Here is a 26,687-nt window from a genome sequence, read left to right as displayed (position 1 = left end):
ATTACTTTTCCCCTAACATTAATTTTGCATTTTTGAATTAGTAGTACTGGTTTAATTTATTGAAATCGTGAATGATAAACCAAACCTTGCAGCAGTACACATCATTCATCATCGTCTTTGCACTTTTAGTAATATAGAAAGAGCACCTAAAAATGGTTATGCTGTCTATGACAATGACTAGAAGATAACAAAGTACAGCTCCCTTAGCAAGGGTAGGTATGATTTTATGAGCCTTTGTTTCAGTTAATATTCTAATTTTCTTACTGTGTATCACAAGTCAGAGAAGTTTGGAAGCCATTATCTTATGTATAAATAACCGTTTCTAAAAAGAATAGCTTAAATACCACATTGTGATATTTTAAAGTTTTCTAGGTTTTTAAAAAAATTTTTTTTAAATTAACATATAATGTATTGTTAGCCCCAGGGGTACTGTGAATCAGGCTTACACACTTCCCCAGCATTCACCATAGCACATACCCTCCCCCAACATCCATAACCCAATTCTGGGTATTTTTTAAGTGGCTATGGGCATAAGTGGGAATATTACTATAAGGCTTGCCTCACAAATGAGATAGCATTCAACAGGCATTCCTTAGCTGTTACCAGGTGCAATGGTAGTAGGCCCTGGTGGCAAATAAAAATATGGTCCTGTCCTCTTGAGCCTGCTCTTTGAGGAAAGACCATAGAAAACAGAAGTAGAAAGATGCTCAATGAAGGTGCTTTCTGCAAAGGAAGCAAATAGGAATTGAGAAAGAAAAATCAGTGTTTAATTTTTTTTTAATTAAGTAAAATTCTACTCCCAGTCTGGGGCTTGATCTCACAACCCTGAGATCAAGAGTCGTATGCTGTACCAACTGAGCCAGCCAGGCATTCCAGAAGACTTACTTTATTAAAAGTGATCTGGGGGCGCCTGGGTGGCTGAGTGGGTTAAAACCTCTGCTTTTGGCTCAGGTTATGATCCCGGGGTCCTGGGATCGAGCCCCGCATTGGGCTCTATGCTCGGCAGGGAGCCTGCTTCCTCCTCTCTCTGCCTATAAATAAATAAAATCTTAAAAAAAAAGTGTGATCTGGAAAGCTGTGGGATGACTTTTAATAGAGCTGAGGTGAAGAAGCTGGCTTCAGGAAGAGAAAAGTACATTCTGAAGCATTTGCAGAGTGAAGCAAGAGTTTGGCCCATCAGTGGGACTGAAAGCAGCTGTGGCAGTGGTATAGCCAGTGAAGATCCAAGAATGGCAAGAGAGCTTGGTGGGACCCAGGTCAGGCAAGGGAGGGTAGGTAGTATGGATTTGATCCTAAATGTATTGGAAAACCATTGAAGCCTAAGATGGAAGTGACATTGAAGCACTTTGCTTTTCCAGTAGATTATTTTCGGCTAGGAGTCAAGAATAGGTTGGAGGGAAAATCGATACAGAATGGAAGAAAGTAAAACTCTTATCTATCCCAAGGATTTGTTTGAATCTTTCTGCATCTTTCGTGTATATACCAGTATATACAAATGTGTACAAATAAATATGTAAAAAGAATTGTAGTATTCCTTTTTTTTTAAGTTTTTTTTTTTTTTTTTTTTTTTTTTTTAAGTAATCACAATATGAGGCTTGAACTTACAATGCAGATCAAGAGTTGTAGGCTCCTCTGACTGAGCCAGTGAGGGACACCAATCATAGTATTCCTTAATTGAATTATAGTATCTATTCATTGATTTGTTTTAGTAGTACAAATAGTGTTCACTGGTACTTATTATTCTGAGTGTTTTACCTGTAATTTTTCTTTTAACTTCTAATAGCCCATTCCTTTACTTTTTAAGATTTATTTTTTGACTTCGGGGTGGGGTGCAGTGGGAGAGGGGAGAGAATCTCAAGCAGATTTCCCATCTTGGGTATTGATCCCGAGACCCTGAGATCGTAACCTGAGCTGAAATCAAGAGGCAACCCACTGAGCTACCCAGGTGCCCCTATTTCTAACACTGTAGAACAATGGTATCACTTTTTTGTGTCTAGTGTCTTTGGCATCACGTATCTTAGATTTATCTTTGTTTTTTCCTATGTATCAGCAGTTTATACACCCAGCGGTATGTGGTTTTCCAGTTCTCCCCACCCTCCTTGACATGCAGTGTCGGTCATTGTTCTTTGAACCAATCTAAAGGTTATGTGCTGTGCTGGCATATAATTTATGGTTTTAACTTACATATCCTTGATGACTAATGATAACTGGGTGTCATCATGGTATGATTGGCCATTTGTATGGATTTTCGTGAAGTGTCTGTTTTATCTTGGCCATTTATAATTGAATTGTTTTCTTGAATATATTCAAGGATATATTCTTGAATATATTCTTCATATATTCTATTTTTATTTATTTATTTATATTTTTTAAAGATTTTATTTATCTACTTGACAGACAGAGACCACAGTAGGCAGAGAGGCAGCCAGGGAGAAGGAAGCAGGCTCCCCACTGAGCAGAGAGCCAGATGTGGGGCTCGATCCCAGGACCTTGGGATCATGACCTGAGACGAAGGCAGAGGCTTTAACCCACTGAGCCACCCAGGTGCCCCTTTTCATATATTCTAGATACAATTCCTTTCAGATGCAGTTGACCCATGAATGGCAGGTTTGAACTGCACAGGTCCATTTATACATGGATTTTTTTTTTTTCCAACATAGTATTTTTTCTTCCTTATGATCTTCTTACCTTTTTTTTAAGTAGGCTCCATGCCCAATGTGGAATTCATGACCCTGAGATCAAGAGTCAAATGTTCTACCAACTGACCCAGCCAGGCACCCCATGATCTTCTTAATAACATTTTCTTTTCTCTAGCTTACTTCATTCTAAGAACACGTGTAATACATATAACATGTAAAATATATGTTAATTGACTATTTTATTGGTAAGGCTTCTGGTAAGCAGGACACTAATAGTAGTTAGGTATTTGGTGAGTCCAAAAATATATACAGATACTCAGCTATGTGTAGAGGATGGGGTTCAATAGCACTCCAACCCCCACATAACTTAAGGGTCAACCTTATATGTATCGTGATTTATTTCTCCCAGTCTTTTGCCTTTTCATTTTCTTAATAGTGATTTGTTTTTAGATTTTTTATATTGGGCGCCTGGGTAGTTTGTTTGGTTAACTGTCTGCCTTCGGCTCAGTTAGTGATCGCAGGGTCCTGGGATCCAGTCCCAAGTTGGGTTCCCTGCTCGGCAGGGACTCTGCTTCTCCCTCTGCCCTCCTCCCACTTGTTCCTCAATCTCTTTCTAAATAAATAAATAAAAATCTTTTTAAAAATTTTTATTTATGTAGGGAGAGAAAGAGCATGCTCATGAATGGGGGAAGTGGCAGAGGGAGAGAGAATCCCAGGCACACTGTCCTGAGCCCAGAGCCTGAGTCAGGGCTCAGTCCTCTGACCTAAGATCAGTACCTGAGCCTAAATCATGAGTTGGCCACTTAACCTGATACCCACACAGGAGCCACACTTAGTGGTGTATTTTAAAGAAAATTTGGGAGACGCCTGGGTGGCTCAGTTGGTGAAGCGAGGGCCTTCCGGTCGGGTCATGATCCTGGGGTCCTGGATCGAGTCCCGCATCAGGCGCCCTGCTTACCAGGGAGCCTGCTTGTTCCTCTGCCTGCCATTTTCCTGCTTGTGCTCTCTTTCTCCTCCTCTCTGGCAAATAAATCTTAAAATGAAATTTAAAAAATATATATAAAGAAAATCTGGTTCCTCGTATAGGTGAAATATAATTGTAATGTCTGGGTACTGGCTTTGGGGTCCAAATATCTGGTTCAGTTTACTGTTTCACCACCTAGTAGTTGTATAACCTTGGGCAAATAGCTCTGTCAGGGCCTTTCCCATCTATAAAATAGAGATACTTGTATGTACTCCACAGAGTTGTTACGACAGTTGATATAAATAATGCATATAAAGTCTTGTGGTACCTGGCATAAAGAGCTCAGTAAGTGTTAGGGGCCACTGAATGTTTGATGAAGTTATTTTTATTAGTAATAAAACTTACTTGTTCCCTGTAGCATCTTTTGAGTGCTTAAGTGACAGGTGCTCTGAAGATGTAAAGGTGAATTGGATGTCTTGGGCTTGTGAGGGAGAATGAGCTCTGTTCACAAGTCATTATCATGCAAGAAAGAACACAGGCTGTGTTTGATATCAGGGTACTGACGGTACCCCTGAAATCTTCAGAGCCTGACTAATAACAGTCCTTACTCATTTCTCTAAGGCTGGTGAAAAGAAAGTATAATTTGATTGTCATCTAGCTTGTGAAATTAACAAATCTATAGGAAGAATACTTTTTTAAATAAAGATTTTATTTATTTCAGAGAGATTGCCAGTACAAGCAGGGGGAGGGGCAGAGGGAGCAGGGAACCCAACACAGGGTTCCATCCCAGGGCCCCAGGATCATGAACTGAGCAAAAGGCAGATGCTTAACCAACTGAGCCACCCAGGAGCCCCAAGAATACTTTCTTTTCTTGAGTAGTTGTAAGTAGTTAGTCCTAGGGAAAGCTAGAAATAAAATGAGGGAAAATTTAACCTCCAGTACTGTCCAGGTGAGATCCTCTGATGACCAAATTGACTTTCATTTATTTGTTTTGCATTTGGGCATGAGATGGGGTTGGGGGCGGCGAATGGGACAGAAGGAGGGCAGACTGAGCTCTCTCTGTAGATCTCACTATGTTCCAAGCATACTGTGTTCTAGAATACAGCCATGAAAAAATCAACCACGGTCGATGTTCTAATGGAGCTTATAGTCTAGCAGGTTAATGTCTAATAAATAATGACGGTTGTCATAAATGAATACTATGAAGGTACCTAAGGAATTGTGAAAATCTATGGTAGTGGGATTTAATCTGGTGGGGATGAGTTATGATTGGACCTGAAGACCTGAGATTTCATCCCTGGGCAGGGATGTCTGACTGCCCAGGTTACGCCCTTTCTGGCAGCGCTCATGTTAGCCTCTCCTAGATGACACCACTACTTTACTGGGCTCTTAAAGCGAATGCGAATGAAAACGTGTGGACCCCCATGGTTTCCTCCTGTTCACCACTCAGGTGTGTCATCTTTCTCTGCCCTGTCAGACTGTTGTTTCGAAAGTAGTTTTTGCCCTGTCCAGAATTTTAATCTCTATATCTCATTTTGATGAGATATTCTGCCTATCTGTTAGGGTAGCGGTTCTTCTCATCACCCAGCTTAATTTTGCAGCTTCCAAATCTGAATGTTTCTAGATTTTATTTTCTAAGCCTAGTGGTCTTTAGCATATCCTTATTGCTGCATTTTTATTACATCATTATGGGATTTCCACTCATAGAGAATTTGTGTAATTTCTTCCCATTATGATTTTTATTCCCTGTCCTTTGCATTCTCTTCTTTTCTGCCCTCTGACCCCTGTCCTTTGCATAAAATTAGTAATCTGAAAGTATATTTTCTGTTAGTAATTTGCCCTCTTTCTTTACTGTATTAAAACACAATTTTCTTCTTTTCTTTTTTTTTTTCCAAAAAATTTGTAAAAGATTTTATTTATTTATTTGACAGACAGAGATCACAAGTAGGCAGAGAGGCAGGCACAGAGAGAGAGAGAGGAGAAAGCAGGCTCTCTGCTCAGCAGAGAGCCTGATGCGGACCGGGCTGGGATCAAGCCCTGAGCCGAAGGTAGAGGCTTTAACCCACTGAGCCACCCAGGCACCCCTCTTCTTCTTTTCAATAATACTTAGTAAATGAACTTAAGAAAGAACCAAAAGGCTTCCTCCCTACCACATAGGCTTTGGACAGATGAACTGTCTGAAATCCTTCACTAGGGGACATCACAAAATTTCCTTTGTATCTTAGAAGTATTTCACTTGATTATTGCTGGACTGAGAGAGAAATGAATGGATCACAGTCATTGTTTTGTCCCTTTTGAAAGTTTAAATTTTGGTTGTAGTGTCATTTATTTAAAACATTTTCTTTGTAACATTGTGTAACTACTTACATAATAAAAGCGAGGACAAAAGGTCCATTAGTCTTAAAACATAAAGGCTATCCAAGTCAAAATAAATTTTTGGTAAATTCATACGAGATTTAAAAGCAGAGCAAGTCCTAGAAAAAGTGGGAGATTTTTCTGTTAGATTTACTGAATAAAAAGGGGGAGAAATTTATGATTTTCCAATAGATTTGAATAGTGTAGGGCCTCTATGTAGATTATTCAGGTTAACCCCTGAAAGAAACTCTTAATGGTCTCATTTGTTTTGTTTTGCTCTGATTCAGACAAAAGTAAGTTTTTGGCTAATATTAATTGTAGGCATATATAACCTAGTTTTGTTATTTTTTATTTGGTAAAACATATAAACAGAATTTTTCATTTAATCAGTTGTACACTTAAGTGGCATTAATTTCATTCACAGTATTGTACAACCAATCAAGACTGATAACTGTTTATAAACTTCTTCATCACTTCAAGCAGAACTTTGTTACCGCTAGGCAATAACTACCCCCTCATCACTCTTCCTCTGATAACTTCTAGTCTGCTTTGTCTCTTTAGAATTGCTTAATTCTGGGTACCTCGAGTAGGTGGCACCATAAAATATTGGTCCTTTGGTGTCTGGCTCGTTTCACTCAACATGTTTTGGTTTTTAAAATTTTTACTGTGGTAAAATATGCATAACATGAAATTGATTATTTCAACCATGTTTAATTGTACAATTCTGTGGCATTAAGTTCATGCATGTCATTGTGTAACTCTCACCACCATTAATCTCCAGAAGTTTTTTGTCCTCCCAAAGTGAAACTGTAGCCATTAAATAATAACTCCATTGCCCCCGCCCCCAGCCCCTAGTAGTCACTGTTCGATTTTTCTGTCTTTATGAATTTGACTATTCTTGGTACCACATATAAATTGAATAATTCGATATTTGCCCTTTTGTATCTAGCTTGTTTCACTTAATATAATGTCTTCAGTGTTCATCCATGTTGTAGCATGTGTCAGAATTTCTTTTTAAGGCTGAATAACATTCCACTATATGTATATATACTGCATTCTATTTGTCCATTCAGCCATACATCAATGGACACTTGGATTGTTTCCATCTTTTAGCTATTTGTGAACAATACTGCAGTGAGCATTGGCATACAAGTATCTATCAGAGTGCTTGTTTTCAGTTCATTTGGATATACTGCAGAGTGGAATTGCTCAGTCATACAGCTATACTGTGTTTTTTGTGGAACTCTAAACTGTTTTCCACAGCAGCATTTTACATTTCCACAGGGAGTGAATGAGGGTTCCAGTTTTCCCACACTGTATCCAACACTTACTGTTTTTTTACTTATAGCCATCCTAGCCAGGTGTAAACTGGTACCTCACTGTGGTTTGACTTGTATTTGCCTAATGACTAAATACATGTTCATGTATTGACTGGTCCTCTGTGTATCTTCTTTGGAGAACTATCTAATCAAGTTCTTTGCCCATTTTTCAATTGAATTGTTTGTCTTTTTGCTTTAAAGTTGGATTTCTTTGTATATATCAATCCTCTATTAATTATTGGATTTGCAGATATTTTTCTCCCATTCTGTAGCTTTTCATTTCACTTTCTTGATAATGCCCTTTGATGTACAGAAGTTTTTAATTTTGAGAGTTAAGTCCCTCCTCATCCATAATTACTTTAAATGTAAATGGATTAAATTCCTTTTAAAAAAGATTATTTGAGAAAAAGTGCACATGCATGTGCACAAGTGGGGTTAGGGACACAGGATAAGGGAGGGAGAGAATTGCAAGCCCCTGACATCACAACCTGAACCAAAACCAAGAGTCAAAGTTTCAACTAATTGAGGCATACTGGAGCCTCTAAATGGATTTAATTCCTAAGTAAAAAGACAGAGGTTGACAGAATGAATAAAAATACAGGATCTCACAAGATGCTATCTATAGGAGACTCACCTTAGGGTTTTGTTTTTGTTTTTTTAAAGATTTTATTTAATTATTTGACAGAGTACAAAGCAGAAGGGAGTGGCGGGCAGGGGGAAGGGAGAAGCAGACTCGAGCATTTTTTCCAGCATTTTTTCGTGTGTCTTTGGCCATTTGGTTTTTTGTTTTCTTTTGTTTTTGTTTTGTTTTTTGGGGTGGGGGGAGAAATCTGTTCTTGTCTTCTGTCCATTTCTTGATTGGATTATTTGTCCTTTAAGTTGATAAGTTTTTAATAGATTTTGGATACCAGCCCTTTATCTGATAAGACATTTGCAAATATCTTCTCCCATTCTTTCAGTTGTCTTTTGGTTTTACTGACTGTTTGCTTTGCTGTGGGAAAGCTTTTTATCTTGATGAAGTCCCTATAGTTCATTTTTGCCTTTGTTTTCTTTGCCTTTGGAGATATATTTAGCAAGAATTTGCTGCAGCTGAGGTCACAGAGGTTGCTGCCTGTGTTCTCCTCCAGGATTTTGGTGGATTCCCGTCTCACAGTTAGGTCTTTCATCCATTTTGAGTCTATTTTTGTGTATGGTATAAGGAAATGGTCCGGTTTCATTCTTCTGCATGTGGCCTCATTTTGGTTTTATTTGCATTTCCCCAGTGACTACTTATGTTAAGCATCTTTTCATATTCTTGCTGGCCATCTGTAGATCATCTTCAGAGAAACGTCTACTTAAGTCCTTTGCCTGTTTTTTAATCACATTGTTCAATGTTTTCATTGTTGAATTTTAGGAGTTCTTTATGTATTCTGGATATTAACCCCTTTTGATTTACGTATCTTTTCTCTCATTTTGTAGGTGATTTTTTTCAGTTTAGTGGTCGTGTCCTTTGGTGCATAAAAAATTTTAAGTTTGATGTACTCCCATTTGTCAATTTTTATTTTTGTTGCTTATGCTTTTGGTATCATATTCAGTAAAGCATTATCAAATCCGGTGTCCTAAAGCTTTTCTTCTAGGAGTTTTATAGTTTTGGGTTGAATATTTAGTTCTTTAATCCATTTTCAGCTAACATTTATCTCTTGTTATAAGGGTCCATCTTGTCTGTGTTATAAGGTCCATCTTCATTCTTTTGTATGTGGATATCCAGTTTTTCCCATAATTTATTGAAGAGACTGCCTTTTCCCTATTGAGAGTGGCTCTGGCATCCCTTGTCGAAGATCATTTGACTGTATATACAAGGGTAGTTATATATGTGATATTTTGGAAATTATTTTCCCATTAATTATAAATTCCTGAGATTTAGTCATATGACCTCACTCTAGTAAGTGAAGACATTTGGGTAACCACCATTTGGAGTCTAGAACTAAACAGCATGTGGGGCTCCCAGGTGACTCAGTTAACTAAGCATCTGTCTTTGGCTCAGGTCATGATCCTAGGGTCCTGGGATTGAGCCCTGTGTTGGGCTCCCTGCTCAGTAGGGTGTCTGCTTCTCCCTCTACATCCCTCCTCTGCCACCCTGCTCTTGTGTTCTCTCTTTTAAATGAATAAATAAAATCTTTAAAGAACTGTATACACTTCTTGTGCCCCCTAATCAGTGCTTTCTTCTTCATCCCTGGAGGTACCCACTCTATTGACTTTTTAATCCTATAGATTTGTTTTGTTTTTGAACTTTTTACAAAGGAGAGAGTCACAGGTTTTTTGTTTTATTTTCTTGTTAGAGAGCAAGAGAGAGAGAGAGAGCGTGCGCAGGCACCTGCGCAAGTGGTGGGGAGGGAGGAGAAGGAGAAGCAGACTCCCTGCTGAGCAGGGAGCTCCATCCCAGGACCCTGAAATCCTGACCTAAACAAAGGCAGTTGCCTAACTGACTGAGCCACTAGGTGCCCTGAGAGTGTCACTGTATATTGTTTTATTTCTAGTGTTTTTGTACACCATTTGTATTCTTTTGTGTTGTGGATATTGGTTATGTCAGTGGTTTTGTCTTTTTCATTACTGATTAGGATTCTGTTGTAGGATTATATGGATTTATTTGTACTCTGCTTATGGTCATTGGATTTTCTTTTTTCTTTCTTTCTTTTTTTTTTCTTTTTAATTTTAGAGAGTGAGCACATGCAGGGGAGAATGGCAGAGGGAGAGGGACAGAATCTCAAGTAGTCTCTCTGCTGAGTGCAGAGCCTGATGTGGGGCTCCATCTCGTGACCCTGAGATCATGACGTGAGCTAAAATCAAGAGTCCAACAGTTAATGTACTGCACCACCCAGGCAGCCCAGGCATTGGGTATTCAGGTTTAGGGTCATAACAAATAGTGCTGCTATGATCATTTGTGTGTGTATACAAGTTCATATATCTATACACCTTTCTTTTGGGTATATACTTAGGGAATTCAATGTGATTTTTTAATTAAAAGTTTTATTGAAATAATTGTAGATTCATATGTACGTAAAAAATAATAGATCCCTTGTATCTTCTACCCATTTCCCCCAGTGATAACATTTTGTAAAACTGTAGTACAGGGGCGCCTGGGATAGCCCCTCATTGGGCTCCCTGCTCATTGATGAGTCTGCTTCTCCCTCTCCCTCAGCCCCTCCTTCCCTAACTATGTGTGCTCATGCACACTTTTTCTCTCAAATAAGTAAATCAAGTATTTAAAATAAACAACTGTAGTACAGTACCACAACCAGGATATTGACATTAATTGGATCCCCAGATCTTATTCTGACCTCCCCAGTTCTACTTCTATAAAATTGATTTGCCTTTTAAAGAGAAAACAAAGTGGTTTAATTTGTAGAGTCAAGAGTCATCCACTTTTGATTACAGTACTCAACATGCAAATTACATTCACTTCTTGATTCAGGAATGGCACCCTGCCACTTCCCCAGGACATTTAATCCAGACAGTTATTTCTGGGCAGCTTTTCTCTATATTTCTGGCAGCACTTGCCCTCTCTACCTTCTTAAAATGATGTATAAACTCTTATCCAGAATGACTGGTTCTTTAGTTCAGTTGAGTCACCATAGTATAGGACAGAGCCATTGATTTTTTTTTTTTCAACTGATTTGATGTATTCTGAATGCACATGAAAAATATCCCATTTAACCTGTAAATGGTCATTCCTTAAGGCACTTGAGAATACCACAGTGTCTCAGGGTCATCAGTTTTCCCTGGACAGTTTTTAGAGACATAGAAGGTTTGTTCCAAGTCTATCTTGGCCCTGAGTATTCATTCTGAAAAATAATTTATTTGAATTAAGTTTTGATACCTTTGCTCTTTGTGTCATTCTGTAGGCTCAAAATGAACAATGCAGGGATATTTGTTTTGCTTATACGTAGTAAATTTTCATTAATAAAATGATTAGTTTTGTAAAGGAAGTTATTAAATACTAGTACATAAATTAGATTTAAAAATTCGGGCTATCTGAATCCCAAGAAAACCGGAGTTTACTGTGATTTAGATGTCAGGCTGCTTGTATATGGTAAGTATTATAATTGTTAATGTTTCTTCCAAAAATTGAATTTTTGCTAAATTTTTATATATTATCACTAGCTTGAGTTTCCCCTTTTTTTGCCTTTCATTTCTGTTGTCACCAGAAGGGAATTTTTTTTTTAAGGTTTTATGTATTTATTTGACAGAGAGAGATCACAAGTAGGCAGAGAGGCAGGCAGAGAGAGAGGGGGAAGCAGGCTCCCTGCTGAGCAGAGAGCCCGATGCGGGGCTTGATCCCAGGACCCTGAGATCATGACCTGAGCCAAATACAGAGGCTTTAACCCACTGAGGCACTCAGGTGCCCCCAGAAGGGAATTTTTAAACATTTTAAAAATAATTACTTCCCTTGGGACGCCCGAGTGGCTCAGTGGATTAAGCCGCTGCCTTCAGTTCAGATCGTGATCATAGGGTCCTGGGATCAAGTCCCACATCGAGCTCCTTGCTCAGTGGGGAGCCTGCTTCTGCATGATCTGGCTCTCTGACAAATAAATAAATAAAATCTAAAAAAAAAAAAAAAAAAAAAACAACCCTGCACATAGCTAAATATGAATACATGAAAAAAAATAGTTCTTTCCCCATGTGGCACCTGGGTGGCTCAGTAAGTTAATCTGCCTTTGGCTTAGGTTATGGTCTTGGGGTCCTGGGATCGAGCCCCGCGTTGGGCTCTCCGCTTGGTGGGGAGCCTGCTTCCCCCTCTCTCTCTGCCTGCTGCTCTGCCTACTTGTGATCTCTCTCTCTCTGTCTCAAATAAATAAATAAAATCTTTTTTAAAAAAATAGTTCTTTCCCTGTAAGTCACCCCAAACACAGTCATTTCCTCCAGTTTCAAACATAAAGGGAAACCTGGCTCAGACAAAAATGGACCTTTTTGCACGTCCACGGGCTCACGTGTTCTTTTTATTCTGAGAGGCCCAGCTTAAACAGCTTACAAGGTTACGGGCTACTCTGTTCCCAACAGAGCTAATCGCTGCTTCAGTAAATAGAGGTCTACAATTGTTTTTTGAACATGCCTTCAAAGTGGAGATCTTTGGCCTTGAGCTCCTCTTTGACATCAGCAAGTGCCCACTGGCAGCCTGTTAGCTCCAGAACTTTCCATTTTACCTTGAAAGCTTTGTTGCTGTCTATGGGCTTGGCTGTGGCTGCTCCAGTCATCTTGGCCTGGATTGCCTTTTTTTTTTTTTTTTTTTAAAGATTTCATTTATTTACTTGACAGAATGAGAGGGCACAAGCAGGGGGAGCAGCAGAGGGAGAGGAAGAAGAGGGATTGAGAACCTAGTTCGGGGCTTGATCCCAGGACACTGGGATCATGACCTGAGCCAAAGGGAGATGCTCAACCTACTGAGCCATCCAGGCATGCCTGCCTGGATTGTTCTTGGTTGGTCATTGGCTTCATTTTGGCCCAGAATGAAAGAATAAATGCTCTGAATTCCAAATACGTAGAATTACCAGGATGTAGCATGTACTCAGATGCAGCTAATGTGAGTAGTTGAATTCCTTCCTATAGCATAGGCTTAAAAAACAGCATCAGTAGAAATAGGCCTTTGGTTGTAACAAAGCCTGAGCAGGTCATGTTTATCCATTCACTAGTTAGAATGATTGGGATGACATTTGTTAAATTCCCTTTCACCATGTCTGTGAGCATAGTGGAATCAGTCATAAGAGAAGGTAGTACTGTTTTCTCTTTAGTTTTTTGAAAAATCTGTCCTTTGTGGTCTTGGAAGTAATATTTTCATGTCAAGAAGGACTGTTTGGGAATACTTCCATTTTCCCTGAGGACTGTGCTATGTAATAGGACTTTAGCTGTCAAATACTTGCTCCTGGGTGAGTTTCTTGTCACTCTGCAGCAGGATGGACACATGGTGATGGTGAACATGGACAGGGCCACTAGAGACTCACATTGGAGTCGAGCTGCAGCTCCTGCTATCTTTTTTTAAATCTTATTTATTTATTTGACAGAGAGATCACAGGTAGGCAGAGAGGTAGGCAGAGAGAGGGAAGCAGGCTCCCTGCTGAGCAGAGAGCCCCAAGGGGGGCTTGATCCCAGGATCCTGAGACCATGACCTGAGCCGAAGGCAGAGGCTTAAGCCTCTGAGCCTCCCAGACGCCCCCCCACCTTTTAAAAAAGATTTTATTTTATTTTATTAGGTGTGGAGGGACAGAGGGAGAGGGAGAGAGAATCTTTTTGTTTTTTTTTTTAAAGATTTTATTTATTTATCAGAGAGAGAGAAGGGGAGAGAGCGAGCACAGGCAGACAGAATAGCAGGCAGAGGCAGAGGGAGAAGCAGGCTCCCTGCTGAGCAAGGAGCCCGATGTGGGACTCGATCCCAGGACGCTGGGATCATGACCTGAGCCGAAGGCAGCTGCTTAACCAACTGAGCCACCCAGGCATCCCGGGAGAGAGAATCTTAAGCAGGCTGCATGCCCAGCACAGAGTCAGACTCGGGGCTGGATCTCACAGCCCTGAGATCCTGACCTGAGCTGGAATCAAGAGTCAGGCACTTAACTGACTGAGCCATCTAGGCACCCCCTAAAGATTTTATTTTTATGTAATCTTCACACTCAGTGTGCAACCCTGTTGCAGGGTTACATGCTTTACCAATTGAGCCAGTCAGGCACCTCTCCCACCTTGTTCTTATTTATTGAGAGCCAGCCTAGTCAGAGTCCTAGGCCAGGCCCTGAGCCTGGATATTACCTTGTTCCAGAACTGGCCATGGCTGTGCTGTGGCCTCAGGCCTAGTGCACTGCCTTCAGCTGCATTGCCATTTTATTTTAATTATTTTAATTAGTTTATTTGAGAGAGAGTGCAGGGGGGTGGGGACAGAGGGAGAGAATCTCAAGTAGACTCCGTGCTCACACAGGGCTCAAACTCATGACCCTGAGACCATGACCTGAGCCGAAAGTCAGGTTCTCAACCAACTGAGCTACCCAAGGTACCCCTGCCATTTTATTTTATTATTTTATTTTTTTAAAGATTTTATTTTTTTGACAGCGAGACAGGGAGAGAGGGAATACAAGCAGGGCGAGTGGGAGAGGAAGAAGCAGGCTTCCTACTGAGCAGGGAGCCTGATTGATGCTTGATGGGGTCTTGATCCCAGGATTCTAGGATCATGACCCAAGCTGAAGACAGACACAACAACTGAGCCACCCAGGTGCCCCTGCCATTTGATTTTATTTGATTTATTTTATTTTTTTAAAAGATTTTACTCATTTATTTGATTTTTTTTTTTTTTTTTTAGATTTTATTTATTTATTTATTTGACAGAGAGAGATTACAAGTAGGCAGAGAGAGAGAGAGAGGAGGAAGCAGGCTCCCCGCTGAGCAGAAAGCCCGATGCGGGACTTGATCCCAGGACCCTGAGATCATGACCTGAGCCGAAGGCAGCGGCTTAACCCACTGAGCCACCCAGGCGCCCTTACTCATTTATTTGAGAAAGAGTGAGGGGGAGAGAGCATGAGAGGGGAGAAGGTCAGAGGGAGAAGCAGACTCCCCATGGAGCGGGGAGCCGGATGCAGGACTCGACCCCAGGACTCCAGGATCATGACCTGAGCCAAAGGCAGCCGCTTAACCAACTGGGCCACCTAGACGCCCTGCCATTTGATTTTTAAAGAGTATCTGAAGTTTATAGAGTTCTAAAATAGTCACCAATTTTCCCTGAAATCTTCTGCTTGTTCTAAACCATCTGTAGTAAAACCACATATTGAAGTGAAAGGTAGTAAACCTTGGGTTTTTTGACCACTCCAACCTTCCTTGCCTCAGTGAAAAAAAAAATCAGGCTATAAGACAGTGTATATGATATGAATTCATTTTTATAAAAACATGAAAACTTTTATTTATTACTGCCTACTTTATCAAATAAGTACTCAATAAAAATTGTAGCATAATGATTGAAATGGATATACAGTATTAAATACACAGTATTGAATATACAGTAAAATATACAGTATACAGTGTGTGTGTATGTGTGTGTACACTGAATATATAGTAAAAACAGTGGCTGTATATTATATATAATTGTGTAAGTGTAGCAGTTGTGGGAGGGCACACGCACAAGTGGTGGTGGGAGAAGAGGCAGAAGGAAAGGGAGAATGAAAAGCAGGCTCCAAGCCCAGCTTGATCTCACCACCCTGAGATCATCACCAGAACCAAAGTCAAGAGTTGGAGCTTAAAATGACTGAGCCACCCAGGCACCCCAAGTGTTGCACTTTCTTACTTATTAAGTGGTGAGAGATTGATGAAAATGAAAATACTTTGTAGCTGTAGATAAAACCATGCAGGAAGTCATAAATTCAGCCATTTCTTGAAATATCTCAAGCTGCTAAGAGATTTTGTTATCCTTTTGCTCTTTGAAAGGCAACATAATAGTTGGGATGTATTATAAGGAAAAACTGTCTTCATAGTTGAGGCATATAGAGCACATTGTGGAGCACCTGTATGGCTTGGTTGGTTGGGTGCCTGCTTTCAGCTCAGGTCCGGGGATCAAGCCCCAAAGGGGGGCTCCTTGCTCAGTGGGGAGTCTACTTTGCCCTCTCCCTCTGCCCCTCCCTGTGCTTGCCCGTCACTGCCCCACTTGCCCCCTCCAAATAAAGAAATAAATTCTATTTAAAATAAGGATGAGGGGCGCCTGGGTGGCTAAGTGCGTTAAGGCCTCTGTCTTCAGCTCAGGTCATGATCCCAGGGTCCTGGGACCGAGCCCCACATCAGGCTCTCTGCTCAGCCAGGAGCCTCCTTCCTCCTCTCTCTCTTTGCCTGCCTCTCTGCCTACTTGTGATCTCTGTCTGTCAAGTGAATAAGTAAAATATTAAAAAAAAATAAAATAAGGATGATAATACTCCTGCTTAAAAGGTTATTAAAATAAAAACTACTTAAGGGCGCTTGGGTGGCTCAGTTGGTTGAGCGAGTGCCTTCGGCTCAGGTCATGATCCGGGACTTCCAGGATCGAGTCCAGCATCGGGCTCCCAGCTCCTTGGGGAGTCTGCTTCTCCCTTGGACCTTCTCTTCTATCATGCTCTCTCTCACTCATTCTCTCTCAAATAAATAAATAAAATCTTTAAAAAAAAAAATTAAAAAAATAAATACTTAAAAGCATCACTTGATATTTTAAAAACATAGATTTAGATATGTCATCTAATATAAATTCTAAATTTACTCATTGTAAGTAAATGTTTAAGTCAGGGACTGTGTTAAATGTAATTTTTAAATATTTTCTCAATAGGTGGTACTTCATTTGGTAAAACAATCAATAAAGGGTATATAGTGAAAAATCTTTTTCCTGGCCCCTAGGTTCTTTTCAGAGAGAGAGAGAGATTGACTTATATTTATACATTTAATATTTGTAAAATTTATTAATTTACTATCAACTTATTATTAATATTTAATGTATAAATAAATATATATTTAAAGTCACAGGTGGTAACATATTATGTAAACTATACCTTTCTCTTTCTGAGTACAAAATATTTCATATTTGTATCTCATTTGATAGAATAGTAGTGAAAATAGTTACTCCTGTTATCTCCATTTTATAAACAGGAAAGCGAAGACCTTTCAGTTTCTTAATTAATACCTTGTCCAGGGTAATAGAACTAGTCAGTTACAGACAGAATCTACTTCCTGGGTATAAAGGCAGTTATTTTGGTATCACTTACTTAACTTTTTATCTTGAAACCATTTCAGACTTGCAGAAAAGTTGCAGGAGTAGAATAAAGAATTCCATACACTCCTTGACCAGAGCCTCCATTCGGGTTTCTGCGGCTGTCTCGATAATGTTGGCAAAAAGGCTCAAGCCAGGAGCACACGTTGTTCCCAGTTGTCCCGTCTTGCTGGCCTTCAACCTGCAGCTTTTCTTCAGGCTTTCCGTAGCTTTTCTGACCTTGTTATTTTTGATGACCACAGGCCGGTCCTTTTGTAGAATCTCTCTCAATTTGCTGTTGTCCTAGATTTCTTCACAGTTATGCCAGTATTCTACATTTTTGTACGAATATCGGCAGTCACGTTACATTCTTCCCATTGTGTCTTGTCAGGTGGCATACAGTGTCGCTTCTTCCCACGACTCCCATTGAGGAAGAAAAAAAAAGGAGCAGAAGGGGGAAAAGTAACGTACATGAGTTTTCACTTCAGAGGGCCCTGTGTTCAGCAAATATCTTTTCTTTGTAGCATCCTGGGGGAGAAGAGGTTCTGCTGGAACAAGCTGGTGCAGATGCAAGTGAAAGCTTTGAAGATGTAGGCCACTCCTCTGATGCCAGAGAGATGCTAAAGCAGTACTATATTGGTGATGTGCATCCGGTAAGAACGCGCCGGGCGAGGAGCGCATACAGAGACAAAGCTGAACAGCCACAGAACACAGGAGAGGGAATGAATTATTAAAATGGAAATTCATTCATCCCTACCATCAGGCTATGTATTCTCCCAAATCATTTTGCCTGCTGTGCTGAGATGGGGCTGCTTGTATGTGAAGCAACACCGGTAGTTATATGAAAAGTCAAGAGAAATGGTTTTGGAGTTTTTTTTAACCGATTTTTATAACACAGTTACATCTCTACCTGAAACAATGATTTGGTGGTTCTTGGAAGTTCCTTGCTAAAGGTGGTAGCTATGGACATTCTAACAAGGGACCCTGATAGGCTCAGAGTTGCGGGGGAGAAAGCATCTTCCTTTCTACAGATCTTGATGTCTCTCAGAGAATTCTCTGCTACCAAGGATGTAGTCTCATGGTCTAAGGTTAGAAACAAACACATAGTGCCCAGAGTGAGAATGCATTTGGAAATGACTTAAAATGTTATTTGTTTTCCTTTTTTAACAGAATGACCTTAAACCTGACAGTGGTAGCAAGGTAAGAAGTCATCTGTTTCTCTTGTGTGTTTCAAATGTTTATATTTCTATTTAACTGGAATAGAATGGCTTTTTAAAAAGTTATCTTAACAAGAGAAGTGTTTACTTTTCCCCCCAGGCAAAAAAATCCTATTTTTTTTTTTTTTTCAGGAATTTGGACTCAGTGCCATTTTAGGAAAAAAGAATAGCTGAGTCTTGAACAGTAGGAAACATTTTGTTCATGTTTCCATTTGCATTAAAAAAAAAAATTCTAGCCAGTGGTTTCAATTGTAAAAAAGTAATTCTTATTCTTACATTAAGTAGTACAGGTGATAATAGTTCTGTGTTGGCAAAATAATTGGAAAGTTGATTTTCACTTTTAAGTCTTCAGAGTTACAGATTGAAGTAATTGACCAGAATGGGCCTTTCTGTCCCTGTTACCCGTGTTTATGCTCAAACAGGCCTATTCCCATTTCGCTTACTCCCGTGATTCAGCAAAAACAAAAGACTAAATACTTGAAAACCTTAAGGTGCACTGCATAACATACCAAGCACAAAATACCAAAGCCTTTTAGCTTCCCATAAGCGGGGCTATTATTTCCCTTACTGCTTCAGGCTTTTTCTTGACTTCCTCCTTCACAGAGCTCTCAGGTTACCCTTTCACTTAAAGGGACAGCAGTTTAGTTGCTGTGAGAACATCATGATAGCAACTTTCTGCCTTAGAGCTTCTTGCTTCCTTTTCCTCGCTGAGCTGGAATTACTAAACTTGTTGGGTAGAGCACTTAAAGTTGGCCTTGACAGAAGAATTCTTTTAACTTAAGAGATTGCTTGACTGTCTGCTGTGTGTTACTATGAAGTCCAGACTGTTGTGTGCAAATTAACTCACCCGTTTTGCTATACTTTGTTGTTCTTAATTGTTGAATTGTTCATGAAGGGGGATGAAATGATCTTTAAATGCTTCTAGAGCACTGTTGGTTGGTCTCTATTCCCCCTCTCCTAGCGCATGTAATGAAGGTAAAGTTTGAGCTGCGCGTCGCCTTGCTGAGTGTATTGAAGGTGTCTGGGAAACACTATGGTCTCAGTTTAAAGTAAACATTTCATTCAAGGGATATTCCCATTTGTACAAGAGATAGACTTCGTGTCTAGGAACCACAGCCCACTTCTACACAACATTCATGAGAGTACTTTACTGAAACAATAGAAAATATTTGGGGGATTAGAGTTGTCAAAAAGTCTACAAATTGCTGCTGCTTCTTTTTTTTTATTAATTTATTTATTTGACAGAGATCACAAGTAGGCGGAGAGGCAGGCAGAGAGAGAGGGGGAAGCAGGCTCCCCGCTGAACAGAGAGCCTGATGTGAGACTCCATCCCAGAACCTTGGGATCATGACCTGAGACAAAGGCAGAGGCTTTAACCCACTGAGCCACCCAGGCGCCCCACAAATTGTTGCTTGTTGCTGTTTTTCTTCCTTGGTAGTTCAGTATGTGGTGAGGACCATTCTTAGGAATGGAGAGTGGTGTTTTTCATATTCTGTCCCTTGGACCACCTGTGTTGGCATCTCTGGGCATGTTTATGAAATGTCTATTTCCTGGGCTTCCGCTACTGCTGATTCATAATGTTTGGAAACGGGACTTGGGAATTTGCACTTTAAGTAACCCAGGTAGCCAAGCACCAGACTTTTTGCTAAGTGATGTACCCATCTTTTCATTTGAAAACTTTACAGATGTCTCAGCTAAATTAAATCTCTTGAGCCTTGGACTTTTTATAAGAAATAAGGTGGGGAACCTCTTTCAACTCACTGAATTCAATATTAATTTAGAAGTTTCCAAATGTAGTTTGGCCCCTGCCTGGTATAAACAGTGACTGAAGGCTGTATATTTGAAGCTGTTTTCTTCATGTCTGTTGTACCCAAAGGACTGTCTCCATTAAGTAGAGAGTAGGTTATAGAGTGTTTCCAGTTACACTCCTTTATTTTAGGCAGATCAGGCAAGGAAACCTTTGGGGAAATTTTCAAGGCCATCTATGTGGGTTTTCACAGAGCCTGACTTCAGTTCCAGGAAGAAAGTCCTGGTCTCAGATTTATTTCCTATAAAGATTGTAAATAAGCACTTCTGAATCTAGGATGTGTAAGTCCCCTTTCTTAATTTTTCTTCACTCACCATGAAATAAAGGATGTAAAATTAATTTCATTAATACTTTCTTTTGCTTACAGGTTCCTAAACCTCTACAAAGAAGTGATTTTTTTAAGCCTAATTAAGAGGTGTCTTCTGCCTCAGGGGACAGAGTTTTCATTTCCCTTCTCTTTCTTTTACCTTCCTTCTTTCTCCACTTCTCTCCTCCCCCACCCCCACAGCTTACCATTGCTTCCCTGCCTGAAACTAGCCCCCAGGCCATGCAAAATTTAAAAAAAAAAAAAAAAAAAAAAAAGGCAACAAAAAAACCACCACCCAGAACATGGCTATCACGCTATTCCAGAGTATAAATCAGGAACTTTGCCCCAGTTTTTTGGCAACTACCCTTCACACTGCTTTTGCTACAACAGAGGTAGATAATTGATGGTCACCATTGTTTTCTTGTTAGATTGATAATGCCTGAGTTCTGAAGCCCTGAAATAGTACAAAACTAAAATGTAAAAGCTTAGAAACTACAGGTCTGCCAGCAGATGTTTTTCTCACCTGCTTCAGGGGTAGATAAAAAACTAGAATTACCAACCTTTTTGTCTCTGAATATCTTTCTCCCTGGAATAGTCCCCATGCTGAGAGTCATCAGACTTCTGTTCCTTCTTGAGTTTCTCAAGTTAACATTTTTTTGGTCTGCTTTAGAGTAAGGAAATTCACCTTAGAAACACGTGGTATTTTCTGTGCCATTTTGTCTGCCTGTCTACTGTAGGGCAAGTAAGCTAGACATGTTTGTGGTTCGTGATACCTCTCTTTGGGTCATGGGTTCCCATGTGGGTTCACGGTTTGAGCTGCCAGCACTTGAGGAGATGAGGTACATACACATGCTAACCTGGCAGAAGTAGTCATTTCATTCATTTATCAGCAGATATTACCTACGTGACAGTTCAGCTGCTTCAAGTATCATTACAATGAGCAGACTCAGTAACCTGACCGTTATCCCATTTATTTTATTTTATTTTTTTAAGATTTTCATTTATTTATTTGATGGAGAGAGAGATCACAGGTAGGCAGAGAGGCAGGTGGGGGTGTGGGGGGGAGCAGGCTCCCCGCTGAGCAGAGAGCCAGATGTGTGACTCGATCCCAGGACCCTGGATCATGACCCAAGCCCAAGGCAGAGGCTTTAACCCACTGAGCCACCCAGGTGCCCCCATTATCCCATTTAAATTTTTGAATGGGTAGTACATAATGTACATGCCAAAAAATTGAAATAGTTTTAAAAAGTGTACTTTTATATATACATCTTATATATAAATAATACCTATTGCTTATGTATAATTTTGTTAATTGTATTAATATTCAAATAATATGCATATACTTTTATATACAATGACTGCCTTCCATCTCCAATTCTCAGTCTCCCAGTTCCTCTTCTTCAGAGGTAGCCAGCTACCATTTTCTTATTTTCTCTTCCCAAGAGAAAACTGATGATTCAGTTGATAAGCAGACCAACCATAGCCTCCTTTAAAAAAGTCACATACTATTGTTTCTTTTTACTTAAAATTTTTATCTTAGTGATTGTTCTTTTTTTTTCTACAAGAAATCCTCTTTTTTTTCTTCAAATTTTTACTTAAATTCTAGTTACTTAACATATAGTGCAGTTAGTGATTGATGTTTAACAGTGTTCTGTAGACAAGAATTTTGATGAGATGGCATTTACCATACTTAATGGAATTTGATGTGTCTTTTAAAAACAAGTAAGATTGTGGGGTGCCTGGGTGGCTCAGTTACTTGAGCATCTGCCTTCCACTCGACTGGTGGTCCCAAGGTCCTGGGATTGAGGCCCACGTTGGCTCCCTGCTCAGTGGGGAGTCTGCTTCTCCCTCTCCCTCTGCCTCTGCACCCATGTTCTTTTTCTTGCTTGCTCTTTCTCTCAGTAACTAAATAAAAACAAATAAGATTGTTTCCATAAAGACTTGACATGTTACTTAAACTTTATTTTTTTTTTAAATTAAGAATTAACTTTTGAACTCTAGTAAATTCCACATATGTTAGAAGCAATCTATAAGTCGCATTTAAAAGCAGATACATGGGGCGCCTGGGTGGCCCAGTGGGTTAAAGCCTCTGCCTTTGGCTCAGGTCATGATCCCAGGGTTCTGGGATTGAGCCTTGCATATGGCTCTCTGCTCAGCGGGGACCCTGCCTCCTCCTCCTTCTCTGCCTGCCTCTCTGCCTACTTGTGATCTCTGCCTATCAAATAAATAAATAAAATCTTTTTAAAAAATAAAATAAAAGATACATGGGGCGCCTGGGTGGCTCAGTCGTTGGGCGTCTGCCTTCGGCTCAGGTCATGATCCCAGGGTTCTGGAATCAGGCCCTGCATAGGGCTCTCTCTTCAGCGGGGAATCTGCTTCTCCCTCTCCCACACCCCCTGCTGTGTTCCCTCTCTCTCTGTCAAATAAATAAATAAAATCTTAAAAAATAAAAAAATAAAAGCAGTTTTTTTTTTCTTCCTGATGCAACTTACTTCTGTTATACAACAGTTTTTTAGAATACATACATAATACTCAGTTTACCTTCTCTTTTATGGGAGAGAAACTAAAAAGAATACATTGTTTGTAATTATGTAATGCAGTTACTTGGTTGCATCATACCAAAAATTTCCTTCAAAAAATTGTTGAATATTCCTGTCATACGTAAAAGCTGGCTCATTAATGTTTGGAACGGTTATGCAGATGCCCTTCAGACAAGCAGTGATTGCTCTTTACCAGATAATTTTGCATGGTTGATTCATTGTTCCTGATTTCGCCTGACATTTCTTTTTTGAAACATAGTATTTTGAAATAAAGCATAGAGTGTAATGGCAAAATGCCTCTTGTAAAACAAAATACCCATTGCTGAGGCATCTCAAGGATTAATGTCTTCTCATGACGCTTTACTTAGAAATAGTGTGTAGTTTTGTGAAAGAAGGTGTTGGAAGGATAAGGTAACATCTTTTTCAAATCAGCCCTCCAGTGTTAGAATACGTTTTTCACTTCTTTGGTCCCAGTAGAAATTACTCTGTGAATGTTGAATTATTTTCTTCAGTGATGTCTTATATATGTTATCACAGTGGGTTCTTGAGACAGTCGTACAGAAATTTATCTTAGAGCGTGTTTTTCATCTTTGAATTTTGCTCTTATATGCAGGGAAATATTTTTTACTTGACTGGGCTGGCTCTAGGGATGATACATCCTTTAATAAAACAGTAATTATTAATTATTAATACATTAGAGCCTCTCTAGAAAGAGAAGATCCTCTAGATCCACACATGGCCATGTCCTAGTTGGGACTATAATATGTTGAAGTCATGTATTTAAATAGTCAGACTTTTTAGACTTTAAGAAATTAATTCTGAAATTCATATTGTGAGTGTTAATGCTATAAAGTCCATTGTATCATGGGGGGAAAATCCTTTCCAATAGTGTTTGAAACCGAAAGTTCCAAAGTTGTTTTCATAAATTACTGGCCACATAGAAACCAAAGTGTTCTAAATAAAAAGCTACAAAAACTGTTGGACCACCCAGATATTCACAAGGTTCACTGAAGGTGGTATGTGTCTAAAAATCCACTTTTTCCAGTTTTAAATACTTGGAATCCTCTTGGCATAGCAAGCATCTAGTTTAGGAATTAAAATGTAAGCTTCTAACAGAAAAAAGAAAAAAAAAAGCTTCTTATATACCTTACAATAGATTTCCCCTTTATTTAAACGTCTGAAAGTCTAAACTACTGGGGCTAAAGGTTTACTTTATAAATGCCCTATCTATATATCTTGATGAATCATAATCCTAATTCTGGTGTATTGATTCCTATGTTTATGTTCTTTTGATAGAGTACACTATTCCTTAGGCATGTGTTTTCCCATGTTTTTTCAAAAACAGCTTTCATAGTGAAACCATGCCCACTGACCCCCAAATCCTTTCCTGTATGTTTGCCAATTACTACATTTCTTTGTCGTTTTCTTAACCATATCAGAGAGTCTGTACTTTCAGTACAGTGCCTCTTGGAATAGCATCTAGAAGAATATAGATACTCTGTAAGAGTATCTCATACCAGGTGTAAGATAGAAAAATCTGCATGTGGGTTGTGCTTCTTCAATCTTTTCCACACATGGAAGACTAGTGTTTCCTTCCCTCTAACTTTTAGAACGCTGTTATTGTAGATTTTATGAAAATGCCCTTGGGTCAGAAAATTGTGTTGAGTTAATTAAATATGGCTTTAGAATTAGAGTTTATCTGGTTTGAGCCTTTCATTTTATAAGTGAGGAAACCAATTTAGCATTGTGCTTGAAGACTGTAGACAGTTTCACTTATGAGCAGCGTAATAAAAAGGGTACTCAGATATTAGGAAATATTTCCTTTCACCCTCAGAGCCCATGTTTGTTTATTTAATGAGAGAATTAACACCGTAATTAACCTCGAACTTAAGAAACCGTTTATTCAAACAGTTCATTTCTGTTAATTTTGAACTAAAATGAGAGTAGACTTAAAACAGTTTGGTAGTTTGGTAGAAACATGCATATTAATTACTTGGTAAGGCTTTTGGTAGAACTCTGGAATTTGATCTGCTCCCTTGTAACTAAAATCGTACAGTATTGCAGTTTTATCCTTCCAAGCCAAGGATTGAGCAGTCACTGTTCTCCTGACCAAAAATCTTGCATGTAAATTAAGATGTGGGCAAGAACATTACCAACCAGATATGCCTGAACACACAAAGGGGTAAATTAAAGTCAATCATAAACTGTAGGAATTTCACTTACAAATCCATTAGATTGAGCACAGAGCTTTGGAGTGGAAATGGGGAGCTGTGCATAGAGACAATGGCAGGGTGGGAGGTTTTGGGTGAACAAAGCCTGTTCTTTTTCATTTTGTTAAATTAAAAATAACTTACTTGGCTTCTTTCCAAACTTGGCTGAGGTACTTGGCTTCTAAGAGCAGTGTCTTTAACAACTCTTTCGTTATAGCTGATTAGAAGTGGAGTCACTGTAGTTTGGGATTGACTTGGCTGTCCGTGTCCTAAAGAAAGGGTCCACTTCTTTCTCTTCTTTTTCCTCCAGTGGTAGGGAAGTTGGTCTTTTTGCCTCCAGGGATGGAATGATCTTAAAACAGGAATTGAGGTACTTAGTTTTGTTTTTTTTATTTAAGTATGTTTAAATTTTTTTAGTGTTTATTAGAAACTATTAGAGTTAGAGCATATTCTGGTCTTTTTTCTGGTCTTTTCCTTTTCTCAGTTGCTTTCCACATTGTCTGAGGTTCATTCCAGTTAGCACATGTGCCAGGCTTTTAGTTGTAAAAGAAGCTAAAGGTTTGAAATCTAGAGAATCCAGTACTATGAATATCAGCTTTTACTGTGACTACAGATTAAACATAACACATATATTACTCTATAATGCTTTCACGTAAGCCTTTCAAATTATCCCAGATTTTTTAATACTGACTATACATTTTTTGTTCCAAAATCATCGGTATATACGTGGATAAAGCATAAAAGACCATAGACTTCCTATTTTTAATGAAATTCAATTATTTCATGGCTACTGTAGTGGAATCTTTTAAAAGGCAACATTATAAATTAATCTGATATACACTCTACCATAATTACTACAAGCACCACCTTCCAAATTTATAAAACATTTGCTTTATTTCTCAAAGAATGACTTGTAACATGTTTTAATTAATCTGACTCATGATGTTCTCTACTGGAAATGTCCCAGATAGCAGTAATCATCAAGGTCTCAAAGAAGTATAGTAGTTTATTAATGTGGATTATCTGAAACTTCTTACGAAAGGTTACATTTGCCAGTAGTTTATTTGCTGCTTATTTCTTTTGGGTTTGGGGCATGTATTCATTTGCATGGCAGTGTTTTGGGTATATGAGATTAAAACTCATTTCATGATCTGCTCTAAAGTATCTACACCACGATGTAGGGTTTTTGGAAATTCTTGATTACTGAAAATTGTGGTTAAACAGAGTTAATATTCTGTGTTCACACTGGAGCATACTTCTGCATATTGGCAAAGAGGATATTTTGGGCAGTAGTAACCTATGTTAATGGGTTTGTATACTAAACCCTGCTAACCTCTGGTAATAAGTTAGCAGGCCTTTTGTATATATAGCTAATTAATGGACTCCAGAACTTCATTTGATATTTACTTAAGTTGGATTTAAAAATTTTGATAACAGCTTTTTAAGATATAATTCACATACCATCCAATTAATTCTTTAAGATCTACCTGTCAGGGGGTTTAGTGTTTCCATAGAGCTATGCCTCCATAATCACAATATCAGAATAATTTTGGAACATTTTCATCCCTCCAGAAAGAAAGCATATAGCATTAGCAGTCATTCCCATTCCCTTCCAACTCC

General features: G+C 39.1%; 1 protein-coding gene, 1 non-coding gene and 1 pseudogene across 3 annotated transcripts in view; 2 read left to right on the top strand and 1 right to left on the bottom strand.

Annotated features, from left to right (window-relative positions):
- Nucleotides 1-26,687, top strand: part of LOC131817926 (cytochrome b5 type B) — a 38,828-nt gene that overhangs the window by 3,312 nt on the left and 8,829 nt on the right. The window contains exons 2-4 of one of the 2 annotated variants that reach the window (XM_059151827.1): nucleotides 17,511-17,639; nucleotides 18,157-18,186; nucleotides 20,378-20,565. In XM_059151827.1, the coding sequence (XP_059007810.1) occupies nucleotides 17,511-17,639; nucleotides 18,157-18,186; nucleotides 20,378-20,422 (204 nt within the window). In that variant the 3' untranslated portion in view covers nucleotides 20,423-20,565. Of the gene's footprint in view, nucleotides 1-17,510; nucleotides 17,640-18,156; nucleotides 18,187-20,377; nucleotides 20,566-26,687 lie in introns of those variants that run through there. The other variant, XM_059151826.1, reaches the window with a different exon arrangement.
- On the top strand, nucleotides 4,084-4,198 carry LOC131819024 (small nucleolar RNA SNORA17). The gene has a single exon (XR_009349027.1). It is a non-coding gene; the product is annotated as a small nucleolar RNA SNORA17 (small nucleolar RNA).
- LOC131818672 (ER membrane protein complex subunit 3-like) lies at nucleotides 12,329-14,068 on the bottom strand (annotated as a pseudogene).

This window comes from Mustela lutreola, chromosome 16, assembly GCF_030435805.1.
Source record: "Mustela lutreola isolate mMusLut2 chromosome 16, mMusLut2.pri, whole genome shotgun sequence".
Lineage (NCBI taxonomy): Eukaryota > Metazoa > Chordata > Mammalia > Carnivora > Mustelidae > Mustela > Mustela lutreola.
The sequence above is the reverse complement of the archived record's forward strand: the minus strand, read 5'-3'. Positions and strand labels throughout refer to the sequence as shown.